General features: G+C 42.4%; 1 protein-coding gene across 11 annotated transcripts in view; it reads left to right on the plus strand.

Annotated features, from left to right (window-relative positions):
* Window positions 1-18,565, plus strand: part of DGKI (diacylglycerol kinase iota) — a 367,036-nt gene that overhangs the window by 336,423 nt on the left and 12,048 nt on the right. For 10 of the 11 annotated variants that reach the window (XM_036230859.1, XM_036230852.1, XM_016122880.2 and 7 more), the window contains 2 exons: window positions 9,296-9,333; window positions 12,831-12,951. In XM_036230859.1, the coding sequence (XP_036086752.1) occupies window positions 9,296-9,333; window positions 12,831-12,951 (159 nt within the window). Of the gene's footprint in view, window positions 1-9,295; window positions 9,334-12,830; window positions 12,952-18,565 lie in introns of those variants that run through there. The other variant, XM_036230861.1, reaches the window with a different exon arrangement.

An 18,565-nucleotide genomic window follows, 5' to 3' on the forward strand; every position in this document is an offset into this window, starting at 1 on the left:
TTCTAATTAATATCTGGTGTACACTGATGTTATGAGCAAGGTTCAAAAGTAGCGTTCTAGCATAACTTAATTGAAAATACAAATTATCTTGTCTACTTTTACACACATAAGTGAAGGCAGGCTCTACAAATTTTATTTTTTTTAAATTTTATACTTTTACTACGTGCATATATTTCTGGAGTACGTTCCTGAAAGTGACCTGTGTTTTATTAACTCTTCCTTGGCTTTCCTTTTGTTCCCATTTAGTTTGGGCTAAATCTTTTCTTCTCAGTTAAGAAGACCTCTCATGTTACAGAGTGGTCAGCCTGCTGCTAGGCAACGATAAGGTGCTTAACCTGCATCCTGATGACCGGACGACCCGTAAACCTATCATATTTTTCAGCTTCAGAACACATTTATTTGCAGTTGGATCCTGGCCTTAAACACCATTTCCCATGCAGTCTTGATGTTCGGTTAAAACCAATAACCATCTATCACTTTCAGGCCAAGTTCTGCTTGCAAGATATCACCGAATGAGATATGAGCACACTTTTTCAACCTAAGTTCCTTTGAGGGGTCCTGAAGGACGCTACTAAAATACATCAAATGAATTCAAGGAGACCTATCCCAAGGGGTATGTGGTCTGATCTTGAGGGAGGGAATGAAGCCAGAGGCCCTGATGCTATCTCTGAGACCTTCTGAGACCTTCTGCGAAAGTCATGAGGTGCTGAGGCCAGCAGTATCTTCTCTTCTACTTGGCACTTTTCGCTCATCTGTGAGGCTAATAAGCGCCTTATTTATTAGTTCTTCCAATTCTCTTACCCTCTCAGGATTAGAGCTTCATCATCCAAAAGCCAGGCAAGCAAAAATAAAGTTCATCGATCTCAATGAATTTCTCTCAACATTCTGGGGATGAAGGACTTTTGGAGAATACTAGAATTTTTTTGTTTAATATCTTACATTGCTGAAGCAGTTTACAATGTGCTAAGCATTATAATAGGTATTACTTTATTCATATATTAAGGGGAAAGAGTGTTATGTGTACTGTAATTATTTTGGGTTCATGAATTTAGTAAGGTATAATCAGATTAAAACCCTTTACAAATGCGAAAAATCCTTCCTGTTGGCGAAAGCTTAACATTTATTGAAAAAAAAAAAAAAGTTGATGGGATTCTGTGATATTGATGCTAAAAATGAACTTATATTTTTCTAGTTTTAGGAAAGAGTTAGATATTACTTTTGAAGGTGGTATTATGTAAAAAGAAAAAAAAAAAGTTGACCTACTACATCCAAAGATGATAATATATAATCACTTGAGAAAACATTAATTTCGAGTTGTATAAATTCTCAAGATGTTTTCATGAATCTTTCTGGCCCCCCTCGTGACTGTTGGCAGAAATTTTACACAACCGGCTGAGAGCAACGTACCGTGACTGCGGAAGAGTATGAACTCAATTGGCCCCCTAACCCGTGAACTTGTCTACACTAACCCAATGCTCAAAGAAATTTAATTAACCCATGAAAAAATTTTAAATACTGATTCAAGGTTTGCTACTAATGTCCTAGAAAGTAATATGTATCATGCTTAGTATACGGCCCCGATTTGACCCAAAATATCAACATTTCTAGTCTGTTAAGATAGTTGCAATGGTGTTTTAGTGCATCTGCTAAACACCATTAGATACAAAAGAGGTTAAAAAATATCTCCACCTCCAAAATTGGCTGCCCATAGGAACCAGTAAAGGGGACTTTCGTCCATTCCCTCCCTGGACCGTCTTCCTTGACCAGGGTTCAAAGAGTATTGAAATGATAGCCATTCGAATCACAGGCCACAAGTATCAGCCACGTACTTGTTAAGTACTTTATATACTTCCTGTACTATAGAGTTTTCAGGGAAAGATGGAGTCTGGTTCAAACAAAAAGAAAAAATATAACAGAAACCTGGTCCTTGTGCTTGTGGCTTAATTGCAGAGATGGGACATAGAGATGGGAAACAACCAGAGAACAATTTCACAACCACAGACAAATGAGATGCTTGGGAGAGACATCTGGTGCCTGCACTGTTCATAGCTAATTCCAGTGGTGAACAAAGGGAGTGGGAACTAACTGTTTCTGAAGGGAGCATGTCCTGGTCCTCTGGCAGCAAGGTGGAGTTTTTCTGCCAGAAGAGCACAGTGGGTTGGGGCTGTTTGTTTTTTCTCCAAACAGGAAACCTCTTCCATGCTAATAGTTACTTCGAAAGGATTGCTACAGCAGATGAAAAGATCCCATATACATACATCCATTCATTTCAATTAGCAGGGACTAATTGAAATTTGAGGATTAACCGTCATTAGAGAGAAGCAAAACCTATTTATGCCTCCCATCTATGATTACACGCTCTAAGAGAGATTCGGCACAGGTGGTGTTTGAATATTAGACCGTTGCAGCCTTCAGTGGCCTTTAGATGCCTCCGATGGATTCATCCCCATGGTGATGAGATGATAAGATGATCCTAAGACATGTGATATGTGCACTGTGCACCCTGCTCTTCGCATTTCAGTGATGGAGGAGAAGCTGGTAGCAGAGCGTGAGGGATATAGGACTAGAGTTCACTGAGTGTCCCCTCCTCTCTGCATCCAGGCAAGAAGTTTGTTCTCTCATATCTGATTATTAAAGGGATTTTTTGGCTTGAACCCCTTTTAGATAGAATTCCTAATTCAGTTCTACAAAAGCCGGTCCTTCAGATAGGCAGTTCTCAAGCCTTTTTTATTTTTCTACTGAGATACTCATGGCATAAAACAGATGATACTGTATGCAGAATACATTCTCATAGGTGACACAGGTAACAAAGGCTATATTGTTCATGGCCATTTCCCAATGCTCTCTAAAAATCAATACCAACCTGCTGACCCAATGGACCCCATAATCGCACATGTACGATGAGACATAGTGTGCTTTACAAAAACAACCACCACGTTACCACCCATTCCACAAATTCTTCTTCAATATGACTTTGCCACTCTTTCCATTGAAAAGAAATGGGATTGGTGTCCTTTCTCCTCGAAGATAGGTAAACTCGAGACGACAGCAGAAATGACAGTATATGATCTCCAAGGCCAGGTGACCGACCTCTACTGGGCTCTCCTTGGAAAGGTCTCTTTTAAAATCCAGTCACCATTTTAGGAGGAAGCCCAAGCAGCCCATGCAAGCTCACATGAGAGAAATCAAAGCTCCCAGCCAAAGCCAGCACTCAGTTACCAGTCACCTGTCATCATCTCGAAAGTGGATCTTTTAGTTTTCAGTGGAGCTGTCCCAGCTGATGCCAAGTGGGACAGAGCCAAGCAATTTCTGCTGAAGCCAACCCAAACTGCAGGTTTTCGAACAGAATAAGTCACTGTTGTGTTTAAAGTCACTATGTTTTGGAATGGTTTGCAATACAAACCAGAGAACTGATATAAATTCATGTGTCATAAGAATAATCTTGAATCTGTCCTACTATATATTATTCAAAACTCTCAGTATTTTACCTATTATTGTTATTAACAGATAACTTGGCATGTATCTTATTATCAATTAAAATCTCTGGGCCTAGATTAAAAATGCAGAGGTCTTCGGAAATTTTTAATTCCTCCTTTCCCTCACCTCATCTTGGACTTGTTCAGGGTGACTATGTAAAATAATATTAATTACAGTCATTTTTATGAGCCGCTTCTCTCTTATGCCTAATTAGCATAATCACAGGGGTTATCCATACCGTTAAATGTGAGTTAGATCACCTTTGCCGCATTTTACGATTAAACTCAATTCCGTTTTGGGGACCTGAGCCTTCATAGTTTGTTGCTCGTGTACCATGGCTGGCTGCTCAGAAAGCAGAAAAATTGGACAATGCTTCTGCTAAGGAAAAGCTATGCAAAAATATGAATGTCAGAGAAGCGGGCGCTTGGGCAGCTGACAGTGCAAGTTCCCTGGTGGCAAGCTAGAAGTGACTTTGAATAAAGGAAAGACTCCGGTGATGATCGTCAGATCAAGAGACCTGTGAGCCGAACAGCGTCTTCTTTGGCATAAAAAGAGTTTCTCTTAAAGCCATAAATTGACTTAACTTCATTTTGTATGTGAGGCATTCGTGAAACTTTGATCTGGGGTCATTTGTTTGAACTTTTGCCCACCCTGCTCCAAGTTAAACCCAGGAGAAATCATGTGGTGGAAAAAACTCTGACCTAAGGGTTAGAGGCAATAAAATAAAAGTAAACATGAAAGAAACAAAAAAACAAAGAAGTAAAAGTCCCTCTGTTTCTCAGCTGGATTCTAACGATCTGTGTGACCTTGGAAAAGTCAAGTCATTTCTCACGGCCCAATTTCCTCATCTATGAACAGAAAGGTTTAGACAAAGGCCAAATAATGGTTCTGCAAGGTGGCACGTGACCACTCTGAAGGGGCAGTTTTTGTTGTGATTCTTGCTTTGCCAAGGAAATACTTGGAAGTAAAAAGTATGCAGAACTTGGCAAAGTCAGATATATATTTATGATTCTCAGCGAATCCACTGATTTTTTTCCACCTAGGTCTCCTCGAGCCCCTCTTTGTTCAACAGGTTTTATTTTTACTGTCATGTTTTTTTTTCCCCGCAATTACTAAAAAAAGATTTAGATGACTGCTATCATTAGCAGAAGACAAATAATTTGGCAATATAATATTAATTTAAAAATTACATAACGTGAATGATTAAACTTTTTAATAGACTTAAGTGCTGAGTGCTCAATATTTTATGTAATATTATTTCCATTGATTTATTGAGAATTACAAACATATATTTGGCTTTTCCAAGTTCTGTGTATTTTTTTCTTAAATATTTTCATCTGCAAAGTAAAAATCACAAACTTAAACTATCCCTATGGTAGTAGTCATCTGCCAAATTCTAAAGCTATAATTGGCCTTAGTCTAACTTTCTCATTTTATAGCTGCAAAATGGTTCTTTTTCTGTGTATGGGGTTATAAACATCAGTATTCCATGGTGTCCAACATGGAAAACTATAACAGTCAAATTCTCTATTGCTTGAGCTTATTTACAAGGCAGAATCTCAAAAGAACCGATTTTCCTTCATTTTCCTCATAAGAGATCCAAAGCTTGGTAACGTGCCCAAGGTCACAGCTAGTTCATGACGCTCGCAGGACTTAAACTTAGGCCTTCTGACTCTAGACTCAATTACAATATATCCCTTCCTAATTTGGACTTCTTGCCAAAATGTCGGTTCCCAGCCAGGATGGAGTGTATTCTGTACGGCTTGTCTCCTCACATTCTCAGCAAAGGCCCAGTATGGCAGGAGCAGGAGGGCCAGCCAGCAGCCCTATCCTGATCCCGAGCGAAAGGAGCCATTTTTTTTCTCCCATGCACAGATGTCCGAGGCCATTTGGAATCCAGGCCTCAGAAAGAGAAGCTGGGAAGGAAGATGGCAATTTCTTTCTGGCAGCCTTGACTTCTCAGGCCCAGCTTTCTGTCTCAGGATGTTGACTGGACAGAGGTTTATTGGGAGACATAGCACCGAAGAAAAAACAAACTGTTCCATGGGAACTAATGATTCAACTTCTAACCTCTAAAGACCACTGACTTCTCAGTTAATCCACCCTCTTACATTCCTGTCTAACTGTATATGTTTATGGGATTTAATTACCTGGGAAAGTTATTATTTATCTCCTCAATAACCTCTATGTTCCATCAGCAGTGTGACTTCCTCTGCTTCTCTGAAATCGGGAGCATGACTTCCTAAGTGGGAAGGAGTTTTGGAAAAACAAGAAGGCAAACTCAGAGCTCAAGGAATAATAAGGGATAACGCTGTAATCATAACAACTCATTATTTGTTTTGAAGCTCGATCTTTCAGAAGGTTATTATCTGGAGTCGAAGACTAATGGATTCAGGCTCTCTTTATGCAGAGGAAGTCTTAAACAACACTAGTCACAGGGAAGGACATTAATCAGGAGAGAGAAGTAGGCCTTGTGCCTAATAATGTTTGCATAATAGCTACCCTTGGGTGGATTGCTCAGCTTAAAAATAAATATTCATGCTTTCCATCTCCAGTACAATTGGAAATTATTCGTGGTTATGATTCTGTTATATGATCATCTACCTGTTCATGGGGACTTTAAGCTGGAGGCTGTTGGAAACGAACAAACATAAATCACAATGCTGTGCGTGAGTCTGGGGTAGAAATTGAAAGAGGCTATAATAGGGGCAATCTGGAGAAAATGATCGGGGAGCAGCTCATAACTGTTTCTGGGAGCGGGGAGCAGAATCATACGGACATTAGATGCTCCTCTGGTTTACTTTTAACTCTTCAATGGCTTGTCATCACCTGCAGGGTGAAAGTCCAAGTGCCTTATCTTTACGTAAGAGGCACTCACTGGAGTGACCCTGGGACATTGCAATGCCTGGCCTGGGAACACGCTCTACCTCCAGTGTGATAGCACACAGCTCCTGGCAGGTTCCTTCAGACACCATGACTTTGAACTTCCATGTTTTTCTTCCTAGCCTGCCTTCATCTTCCTAAGATATTCCAAACTTTCTTTGGTAATTGGTCCCACTTATCGTGGAAGAGTTGGCTTAAACCTTACCTCCTCCAAGAACCCTTCTTTGAACTCCACAGTTTAGCCAATAAAATTTCCTCCAGCTTCTTTTTTCCTTCCTCCCTTCCTTTCTCCTTCCTCCTTCCTTCCTTCCTTTCTTCCTTCCTTCCTTCCTCCCTTCCTTTCTCCTTCCTCCTTCCTTCCTTCCTTCCTTCCTTCCTTCCTTCCTTCCTTCCTTCCTTCCTTCCTTCCTCCTTCCTCCTTCCTCCTTTCCTTTCTCCCTCCCTCCTTTCTTTCCTTTTACTTTTAGTGTTCCTTAAATGGACTCCATCCTGGGGAATTCCTTCATTGTCTTGATTCATTACCTAAATGCACCGAATTTTATTACACAAGTGCTTTACATTAACGAATTCGTTTTTTTCTTTCTTTCCTTTATTCTTTCTTTCTCTTTTTCTTTCTCTCTCTTTTTTTCTTTTAATTTCCAGGAGAAGTTTGAATATGATCTCGAAAACACAGGCTCTATGCATGTGTGAGTTTCGAGCTCAGCATTAACCACACCCTCAGGCAATTTCCCAAGCTTTTTTCTTCCCTAATGCGAATATTCTACTTTAGCAAAGAGAACATCCTGTAGCATGAAAGTCCAAACTGATTTCTTCTCCCCGACCAACCGGTGACTGCTAATTCCTCTCCTGCCTCTCCCTCTGCCCTCTGATGTAGGGTTCACCTCTCAGTGTTCAGCGCCTCCCTCCTGGCGCCCACCCTAGGCGCCCATCCCATACGCACTGTATGAACAGAGATGTCTGCTTGACCCCACACACCATTTTCACCCTTTTGCTAGGCTCTTTCTGAAGCGGCCGTATGTCTTTTTCACATACGTATGCCTTATTTCACAAATAAGAAAACTGTTTCAAAAAGTTGGACCGACTTCTTAAATTTCTGTGTCTGGTAAATCTCAGAGATGAGAATGAGACTCCAGTTCAGGGCCTTTCACGACACCGGAAGCCTGCAAACCTCTAAAGACTAGTTTCCTGCATTTTCTATGGGCCTCACGGAGCCTCGCGGGGCTCTGCGCAGTGAACTCGTAGAAGACACTGGACAGAGACCCGGAGCGGACACAGCGACCTGCGTCCTGGTGCGACTAGGCCGCTGCCGGCTCTGTGCCCCAAGGGAGCCATCGCTTTACTCCGAACCCCAGTGTCTCCATTTATAACAAGAGCAAGATGCTTGTTTCCTGAGGTTCTCTCGGCATAGACCGTCCTATTCATTCCCTCTCCGTTATTTTTCTTTCTCTCCCCTCTGACTCCCTTTCTCCCTTTGCTTTCTTTTCCCCTCAGCTCCGCGACTAACTGTTGTGCATGGACTGTGTACAAAGCACCGCGCCAGAAGCCGTAGGGAGATGAAAAGAGTATATTGCTTACAGCTTGTTTTGGAAACGAAACATTCTTCCCTCTCTTTCCTGTTCTCCTTTTTCCTCTATTCTTCTTTCTTCATCCTTCTTCCTCCCACGCCCGGGCAGCCTCATCGTTTCCACAGGCCTCCAAGGCTTCTCCTCTGGTCGGGAGGAAGGTGCTGAGTCCCTGGCTGGTGAATGAGGTTCATGTACCCGTAGTCCTTTGCGTTGGGTACCCCGGGGCCAGGAGATGTCCCATGTAAAAGGTGGGAGCACTTTGCTCAGGGACAGGCAAGGGCTCCATGTACTTGGATGCTTGGATGCATGATACTGCGTTTTTTGGCTAACTCCGTATGAGAGACTACTCAAACAAAATCGATAAAATGACACTTTGAAAAATAAATTATTTTCTTCTAACCTTTTGTGATGTGTAAGCCGAAAGTAAATCTATTTGTGTCTAGTTTCAGAATCTAGGTAAATATTTCTCGAAGGGGACTGTTTCCGCCCTAATGCATGTGATCCCTTTAGAAGCCATAGTTGTCATTAGACACTCATGATTGTCATATATTCTTTTCCTTTTTTATCTGTCATATTTTCTCATTTTTCTTCTATACCCCACAGGACATGGACGTGCACTTGTGTTTTTTTCTCCTAAGGCTGCATATTATCACGAATAGTTTTGGTTGCCTAAGACTGCTAAAGTTCTTTTCATAAGAGTCATCAGTGAATTAGATGCTAAGCACATTAGTTGTTTTCTTCAGAACATAATTAAAATATGCTTATTTCTTCTATATTATCTCTGGTCCTCTTTATTTCCATAGCAGAAGGTATTCACGTATTATTGCAACACACACACACACACACACACACACACAAATTGCTGGTGATTACATGAACCCCAAGAGGACAAAGTGGAAGGAACTGGAAAGAAGGGAGCAAAACCAATCATGATTAGCTACAGTAGATGAGTTAGGAACATTTATGTGATTTAATTAATCTTTCAGCAGTCCAATGAGATTTAGACTTGCTCTTTTACAGATGTGGAAACTGAGGCTTAGAGGGATTTGCCCAGTGTTCCACAGCTTATAAGTGTCAGAATTAGGATCTGAACCCACTCCTTGTGACTCCAGGTTTTCACGTTCTCTGCCATACCAGGGCTAGAGGGGGCTTGGGTAGGCTCGAGAATGATACACGGGATGGGTGCCTGCATAGGGAAGGGCCGAAGAGAAGGCCTTAGTCTGTTCCAAGTTCAACCGTTGGCATGCTTCTCCTTCCCTGGCTCCTGCCCCAAATGTAGACTATTTCTGCAAAATATGGATCCAGCCCTTTGTAACATTTTAAGGAGAGGGTCTTCTACTAATGAGACATCTCTCTTTTGTCTTTCACAGCAATTTTGCAGGCAGTAATAGCTGGTGATCTTATGAAGGTAAGAAATCTTCCTACCCAAACTGTTGGTGATTCTTTAAGAACTGTAAATCGACATCATTTTGCACCAAATTTTCATGATCCCATGTATCATTTACCAAACCCCCTGCCCGTGCTGGCTGAGTAGAAAGAGGAAGGATGCTCTTTTGAGAATTGAACAGAGAGTGTGAGAGTTTTCACATCTTCACGTTTCCTGACAGTGAAACGTTTCTGCAAGAGCACCGTGCAATTTACCTTAACTAGTGGAAATGGACTGCATGTCCCCAGGAGACAGGGTTCGCAGTGCCTGGAATTCCTGCTCTCCAGAAGCCGATGTTAGAGTTTAAAGACTTCTTCACAGACAGGTCTTCAAATCTGTAAGAATTACCTGGACAACGCCCAGAAATACATTCTCCAGGCCAGAGCGTGTGTTTTTCAGTATTGTTAGAGTTTGGTATTTGGGGGCTCACTCGCAGTAAACCAAAAGAAGATACTCCGTCTGATCCGCCTTGAACGTTTTAATTTGTGCTTATGTTTCTGGTGAATTCTGGTTCAGAGTGAAGGAAGTTGGTCTCTGATTCCTCTCGATAGAGTGCAGATTCTGAAGTCAGGTTGCCCGGGTTCAGATCTTGGCTGTGCCATTCACTATATCTGTGACTTTGTGTAATCTTCGAATTCTCGCTGTGCCTCAGTTTCTTCATCTATAAAATAAAATAATAGTATTGCATCTGTCTTTGCTTCATTGCGAGGATTGAATGTAACAATACTTGTAAAGCTCTTAAGAATGTTCCTATTACATAAAAGGGACTCAAAAATGGTAGCTACTCTAGTAACATAGTGTTAGGCTCTGTTTTTTTTTTTTTTTTAAATAGCTAAACGTAGTGCAGATGCAAATGTATAATATAGTCTGTGACTATTCCAAAAGTTATCATTGGCCTCCATGTCCTTTTCAGGTACCGGGTCTTAGGACCACCCGAATGTCCCTGTATAACCCACACTGGCATTGACCTGCCCCAGGGGCAGAGGCTATGTCTTACTTATCAGCTGCGGAGTATGGTACCATAGCAGATAAGAAACTAAACGCCTTAAAAGAAAGCTGAGAAGCACTGCGCCTTATGCAACTTCTCTTGAAGCACGTCTGTTGAATCAACCGAGAAACCTCTGTGCTACGTTTTTAACAGGTTACTCGCAGGAAACGAATGGTGTGAGAAGGTTGCCAGCATCTTAATAAACTGCCATCTTTAGACACATAATCCTGGGAAGGGTGCCTGTGCCATTGTCCAGGTCGTAGTGTTGCTAGGACTCGTGACCCACGAGAGCAGCGTGCCCTCTGAGCAGTGAGTTCAGCTTGTGAGTTCAATGCCATTTACCAGCAGTGGGTTGAACCAGTACGCTCTCCTGCACTCCCTGCAAGGCCTTATGGTAGATTCTGTGCAATAAAGACCTGCATGAGCTCTGAGCCCGGCTTTTGCAGCCCTCCTCAGCCAGAACGTTTGGAAACTACTGTACGTCGGAAACCTTTTCAGTTTATTTTGTATATATTTTTAGTCTAGGCAACAAACTTTTCCAGGTCCCTGGGTATATAACCACAAATTGTTTGTGCTTTACAGAGAATCATTCGAGATATGGGAAATCGCTATATTCAGTCAGCTATCTTATTACATCTTCTGTTGTAATTATTTCCTAAAAGACTGAGAAATTATGTAATGACACCTTGTTTACTGAGAGCTGAAATATAGGGGCTTAGAGGTCTTATTTCACTCTTTTTCTTTCTTACTTTTTTTTCTTTCTTTTCCCTTCCAAGTATTTTCTTCCCCTTTTCTTTCTTCTTCTCCATCTTCTTTCATTTTTATATTCCATGTAGAAAGCGCAGCAAATATTAAATATTAAACTGGCTGTGTGTGTGTGTGTGTGTGTGCGCGCGCGCGCGTGTGTGCTTGTGTACATGCATGAAAGAGGGAAGAAGCAGAGGACAGAAGACTGCAGGAGCCACCTCAGTTTGAGGGCTGTCGCGAGTCACCTGTGTACAGCTGGGCTGCATAAGATGCCTGTGGACTGACTTCATGTTCACAGTGACTAAAAACACCAAGAAGTGTCAAAATCGAGGCAGCAGATGGATCAGGGTACTGTAAGACAATGCAGTTCAACAGAACAGGATTCTCTTAGATGTGGGGGGGAGACAATTAGCTGCTTCCTCCTGTCCTGTTGCTCCAGTGTAGGTATAAAAATCCTTGTCTGTTCCTTACTTCTGTCCGACTCCTCCTTTTTGGTCTCTTTTCTAGGATGTCTTCCATGACTTTTTCTGTCCCCTACTTCACTCTTTCCTGGTGCCCTGGGATAGCTCCACATGGTCCCCACCCCCCATGCCTGTATGATCCTTGATCCAGCCATCTCCCCCATGGAGTGAGAGGTCTTTGAGGCCGCTCACTGAGTCGTCTTCATCTTTGTTTCTCTGGCGTCCGACACGTGGCAGTTCTATAGTTGTGTCTGAGCGAGAGCATGAACTGTGAGTTTACTCCCTCTGACCTTATGAGATGCTTGATTTTTTTAATAATGTCATGCCATCTGACTTCTTGGTGGTAGACACATCCCTTTTGCTTATTACCTGCTGGGTAATTTGATTCTTATTTGTCCTAAAATTACCTTTTCGAAGCTCCAGAAGGCTCTTCTTGTTTTGATATACTGCAGTTCGGAGAATAAGGACCCATTTACACTTTCTGTAATGTTTAATATTTCATGAAGTTAGCTATATCCTCATTTAGCCACCTTATTCTCAGGCTGCAAACTTTTGTTTTTTTTCTAGGCTGTTCTCACATTTTAGGCATTTTAGGTTTCTACTACTATGTTCTCTGAATCCTTTTGGTTCTCATCCCCCAGATGATCTCTCTCCTCGTCGGGTAGGTGCTGGATGATTAATGACAGGCGCGCAGGCTGGGGCGCAGAGCTGGCTGAAGAAGGGAGCCATACTCGTGTGTGCCTGTGTATGCTTTGTGCCCATAAGCGGTGACCCGACAGGAAAATTGGGAGCAGCTTCTATATTTCTTAGCTAGGTTCATTAGAAATTGAAGAAGAAAACGAAAGGACAGGAAAGGCGCTTAGCAACCAGACCCAAGCTAGTCCTGCCCGTAGCCGTAATTATTCTTTTACTCAAGAAAAAAGCTGGGCCGACACAGGAAAGTGGTTATTCTCTTCTCGCTACCCTCCACTCCCTTGAGACAGGGACCAGCACCCAGAAAATGAAAATAAAAGTCAGAGAGAAAACAAAAGTGCTTTAGTGTGTTTCAGTTTCCTGAGGCCGTTCAACAGCCACATGCCCTCCCCAGAGTCAGCGAGACGCGGGCCATCTGTCAGAGCGAGAGCACCATCAAGGGAGGTTACTTCACCTCGCCGACTTTTCTCTGCGTCCTCTGCGGCTGGAAGCATTTGTCGTTTGCTGCATTACTCTTATTTCGTCACCGGTTAGCCATGCTCCTTGTTCCGGACTCGGCCTGAGCTTCTTTTCCTATGTCTCTTTTTCAGCTAATAGAAAGCTATAAAAACGGGGGCAGCCTGCTAATTCAGGGCCCAGACCGCTGCTCACTCCTTCACCACGCGGCCAAAACCGGCAACGGGGAGATCGTGAAGTACATCCTTGACCACGGTGAGTCCGCGCAGCGAACAGAGGAGCTCGCGTCTGGGAATCCGAGTTGACCTTCATCTTCGGAATGGTGGGGACGCTCTGCAACTGTCAGCTGACTCCCTCTGCTTAGCCGAGGCGGCTCGGAGTGCAGGCCACTGTCCCATACCGGAAGCTTAATCACTCAATTCCTGGAGATAGTTTTCTTTTATTTTTTTTTCTTTTTCTTTTCTTTTCTTTTCTTTATTTTATTTTATTTATTTTATTTTATTTATTTCTATTTTATTTTATTTTATTTATTTATTTTATATTAGTTCATTTATTTGTTTGTTTATTATGGCGACATTGGTTAATGAAATCCAGTAAGTGTCAGCTGTACCCTTTAGCAGTAAGGCATATAGATATTGACACTGTGTTTTCACCTGCCATGGTTAGATTTCTTTCTGTTGACCTCATTTACCTGGTCTACCTCCCCCCTCCCTCACCCTGGTAACCACTAGTCTATAGTCCATGTCCATGAGTCTCTGTTTGTTTGTCCTGTCCATTGTTGCTTTTAGGTTTATATCCCACATATAAGTGATATCATGTGATTTTCAACTTTTTCTGTCTGGCTTATTTCGCTTAGCAGGATTATCTCATGGTCCATGCAGGTTGTCACAAATGGCAGTGTTTCATCTCTTTGTGTTGCTGAGTAATATTCCATTGTATATATGTACCGCAGCTTCTTTAGCCAGTCATCTAACATAGGACACTTCGGTCGCTTCCATGTCCTGGCCACCGTGAATAATGCTGCTATGAACATTGGTATGCAAATATATTTTCAGATATAGGTTTTCAAGTCTTTGGGGTAAATACCCAGTAGAGGGATCGCTGGATTATATGGTAGATCAATTCTTAGTTTTTTGAGGACCCTCCATACTATTTCTACAGTGGCTGTATCAATCTGCAGTCCCACCAGCAGTGTATGAGGGTTCCTTTTTCTTCATATCCTCTCCAACATGTATTATTACTTGTCCTGTTGATTATAGCTATTCTAACAGTTGTGAAATGGTATCTCATTGTGGTTTCGATTTACATTTCCCTAATAGCTAGTGATGTTCAGTATCTTTTCATATAGTTGTTAGCCATTTGTATGTCCTCTAGGGAGAAGTGTTTGTGTTCAGGTCCTCTGCCCAAGAGATAGTTTTCATATCAAGGTCTTTGCAGAGCATTTGGGGACTGGTTAATTAAAAGATAAAAGACAAAAACCAATGCAGCCTGGCATAATGTGCCTTATTGTTTAGGGAAGAGCTTTTTTGTTTGGCAGTTGGGACCAGGTACCTAATCCATATTCATAGCTGATCATTCTGAGGATTAATGAGTGTATTTTTTTTTTATATGTATGTATATATTTATTTATTTTCGCTCAGAGGGACTGCTTTCAACTTTTCGGCTCAAGTCATACTTTGTTCTCTTTGGAAGCGTCTAGTAGTTTTCTGTCCTCTGCGGCAGGCCATGCTCACCTCCTAGGCACGTCCTACCTGTGTGTCTGATTTGGTGTTAGAACATCTTTTAGAAGCAGCCATGTAGTTTAGCATCTCCCTCGAATAGCCCTGTAGAGGCATAAACACACATGACGATTACTAAATCTTAATTCTTCCTTTCAGCCTCCCATGTTTATAGTGTTTTTAAGATAAAGAACAGGAATAAAGGAGAAAAATCTGCCTAGATTGGCTGTTTTGGAGGGAGGAGGAGAGGGATCGTCTCTAGCTGTGATGGAGATCCTGGAAGATTCTCTGTGAGCCCTAGAAGTGAGCCTGTAGCCTCCCTCTGGGCATCCAAATTCAGGCTGTAAATGAGAAGCATATTAATTCGTAGACATTCATATTCCTTTTTGCTCTTCTTTTTCATTTCAGCAAATGTCTTATTTCATTCATTCATTCATTCGTTTGTTTGATCATTCAGTTATTCAACAAATATTTGGAGTACTTAATAGGAACTACCTGTTATAGACCAGCACACACACGAAAATAAAACACAGTCACTGTTTTCAAGCAATTTCAGGCTAAAGAAAAAATATAATCACATGCATAATTAAATTTGTAACAGTTGTATATAGGTGATTTAAGTCCTATTGTAAAGCCACAAGTAGATAACACAACTTACCATTTATCAAGCACATGTTATATGCCAGATGCTGATACCAAATACATTTTATCATCGAATCTTGACAAGGACCTCGTAAGGTAGGTCTTAGACTGTCAGTCACATGAGACTCACCTGCTTTGTCTTTAATACCTTCTCACCGTGAAGAGTTTGCTTGAAGCCTTGGCCTCAGGGTGGAAAGAGTGGTTTAGGAAATGGAAAGGGCAGTAGGATGTTGGTCATCAGAGGATTTCTTTCTCCCTTGTGGGTCGGGTTGGGCAATCCCACAGCTGTCCACAGCCCCGGAAGGCCCAGGTGGGTAAGCTGTCCCCTCGGTGCTCCGTGTGGGGCATGCGCCATCCTCCTCCTGTTCCCCTCGCCACTGCAAACATCTTTTCGGATTTGGGTTTTCAAGTCTTCGGGGTAAATGCCCAGCAGAGGGATTGCTGGATCATATGGTAGATCAGTTCTTAGTTTTTTGAGGAACCTCCATACTGCTTTCCATAGCGACTGTACCAATTTTCAGTCCCACCAGCAGTGTATGAGGGTTCCTTTTTCTCCTCATCCTCTCCAACATTTGTTATTACTTGTCCTGTTGACTATAGCTATTCTAACAGGTGTGAGATGGCATCTCATTGTGGTTAAAAGCAGTCCTCTTTGGACAAGATTTGCAAAAGCAATGGTGGCATAATTTCTCCTTGCTGCCTCCCTCCCCCACGCACACACTCTAGCTGTGAGAAGCAGAACCAGATGTTAAAACCCAGCCCCAGTGACAGTGCATGAAGTCACAAAGCTTCTCTGGTTATTTTTCTCATATTAGAAGTGACCTTTAGATATCTACTGTCACTTTATTTGCCATTAGCTCCTAGTTGCCATTCTCTTGATCATTCTCGATCCTTTCTTCCTAGTTTGTCCTTTAGCCCAATGTGATTGAGTGCGTGTTTGCATACTGTTAGGCTGTTTAATACCCACATGCCCTCTCCGGACTCGGGTGAGCCACCTTTTGAGTGATAACACAGTTTAGGAACCTGTGTCTCTCTTCACCTGTCCAGAAGAACAAGCATTACCCTTCCATCCAGGATCCTCTCGGTGTCAGTTACTTGCTGGTGCTTTGCTTAGTCTCGCTCATGAGGCTGCAGTGAGCTGCCATTCTGACTGGGTCCGTATTGAATATCAGCTGTCACGTGTTTGGGGCCCTCAGCTGGGATGGCTGGAGTGGCCAGGACGCCTGAGCCTTTCTCCGTACTTGGTCTTTTATCCCAGGCTTCTTCATGATCCTAGAGTTCCAGTAGAGTAGCAATGGAAGCTTCCAGATGTCATGGGGCCAGATCGGATAGTTCTGCAGCATTCTGTTAGCTACAACGAGCTACAACTACAGAGTCGGCCTCACACTCAGGAGATAGGGAGGCGCACCCACTGCTTTGTGGAAGGAGTATTTAATCTACCACCCTCCCTTACTCTCCATCTTCTTCAATTGAAACTAATTAGCATATCTTCTCATTATCTGAATATCCACTCATCTAAAATCCCCCGGAGCCCTGCTTTTATATTTTTCATGGTTCTGAATCCAAAGGTTGCTTAGCAACAATAATTCTTTAACTTTGTAAGTTCTTAAACTAGGGCAACTCCCCCCCACCCCCGCCACCAACACGCTTTTTTTTTTTTTTAGCATAAGTATATCCCATGCAGTATTGGAGACATACTTATACCCAAACAAAACCGAAAACCATCTCCTCATTCGAGTCTCCCCAGGACCATGAGTGATGCTGCCCCGAGAGGACGTAACTCGGATGCGGCAGACTTGCTCTTCCCCTGCCACTCTTTCTTCCACAGCCGTAAATAATAGCGCCTCTAAAACCCCGGCGGCCCGAGCTCACGGGGTCTGGAGTTTCTAACACCGCCTGTGGGCCAGCACAGGCGTCGTTTGCCTGGCACGAAATTGGCCTGGCACGTTAGTCTCCTAGCGCTTTGACCAAAGCCAGACATTCCAGTACTAAAGTGCTTTCTCTTCAACCCTCAGTGTCTTTTTTTTTTTTTTTCCTGCAAAGAGTGAGTCACATGATACAGCACTCTCTATCGAGAAATGTATTAATTTCTGGGAGGGAGGGCACTTATTTTTCCAGGTTTTTTGTTGTTGTTGTTGTTGTTAGATTTTATAAATCAGTTGGTTTAGTATTTATGCTAATGAGAAAAAAACCTCAGATTCCTGTTATCACCCCAACTCCATGCACAGGCAAACAGATACCGTGGTCACAGGTGGCATCCTGTACCCTCTGGGTCTGGCATCTCTGATTGGCCAGGAGATACCTGAGATAGACGGTGGAGATAACGATGCACAACCCAGCTCTTCCATTTGAAAATAAAGTCTTATTATTCTCTACAGTCCAAGGGTCATTGCCTTTTCGATGGATAGCACTTCTTAAATTTCTAGCGATAGAGTCAGATAATGGAAACTAAATCGCAGTTGATTTTTATTGCAATTAGTATTTATCAACCTGACAGGCATTGTCAATTTCATGCTTAGCATCGATCTCGTTATTTCTATTTATTCAAGGATATGGATGTGAAATCTTCTGACATAATCGGCCTAATTCACCAGGTTCCTTAAGAGCTCAGCACTTCAGCTCAACCATTTTTATTGTTTGTTTTAATATCTTTAGTTGCTGATGACAATTTGTATTAACCTGTGTGTTTTGGGATCGAAACTTTCTCTGCAAAACCGTTGGTGTCTTTTAAATTATAGAAACTGCTTTAAATTGTAGTGTTCTTGAAGTCAGGGACAAGTATATGGAAAACGTGACCCTTTTCTACTCTGTAATGATTTTCTCAATGCGATCTTCACTCAGAAAAATAGTCTCTCCTAATTCAATAATGATGATGACCGGCATTCCCTCCGTCTGACAAAGAAGACCACGTTTTCTGAGAGGCCTGCATGAGGCTGGCATTTGGGGGTAGAGTCCAGATGATAGCACTGTATTTTTATGTAAATTAGCATCTGATTTGCAGTGGACAGGTCTGATCTGTTTGAACTTATGTAAATTAAAAACAAACAAACACACACCTTTTTGACAGAGATCCAAAGGGACACTCCTCATCTAGAAGGCTGCAAATCTCTTGAAGTTTTAGTTTTTTGTTTTTTTAAAAAAATTTGGTTCAAGTCTTTCCTGTGGCTCCATGTGTTATAAACGCTTAAAACCTGCCTCGAAGACCTAACTACAAAGACACCTTCAGTGAGAAGGCTTCTGAGGAATCGGGGCCCTTTTCGGGGTGCACTAGGGGAACAATGTGTCCTGTTTGTTTACTGTGTCCTTAATCTCCAGTCAGCCCCTCTGTCCCTCCTGCTTTGCCCTGTTCTCTGGGCATGTGTGGTGAGCAGTGGGGTCAGGAGGACGCCCCACTGAACGGGTGTCGTGGGAGCCTGTCCCCCAGACACCGCATTCCACAGCACATTTCTCTTCTAAAGGCTCATTCAGACCTGGCTGAGGTGGGGGCGGTGCAGGGGGGGAGGGACATG

Source organism: Rousettus aegyptiacus, unplaced genomic scaffold (assembly GCF_014176215.1).
Source record: "Rousettus aegyptiacus isolate mRouAeg1 unplaced genomic scaffold, mRouAeg1.p scaffold_m13_p_13, whole genome shotgun sequence".
Classification (NCBI taxonomy): domain Eukaryota; kingdom Metazoa; phylum Chordata; class Mammalia; order Chiroptera; family Pteropodidae; genus Rousettus; species Rousettus aegyptiacus.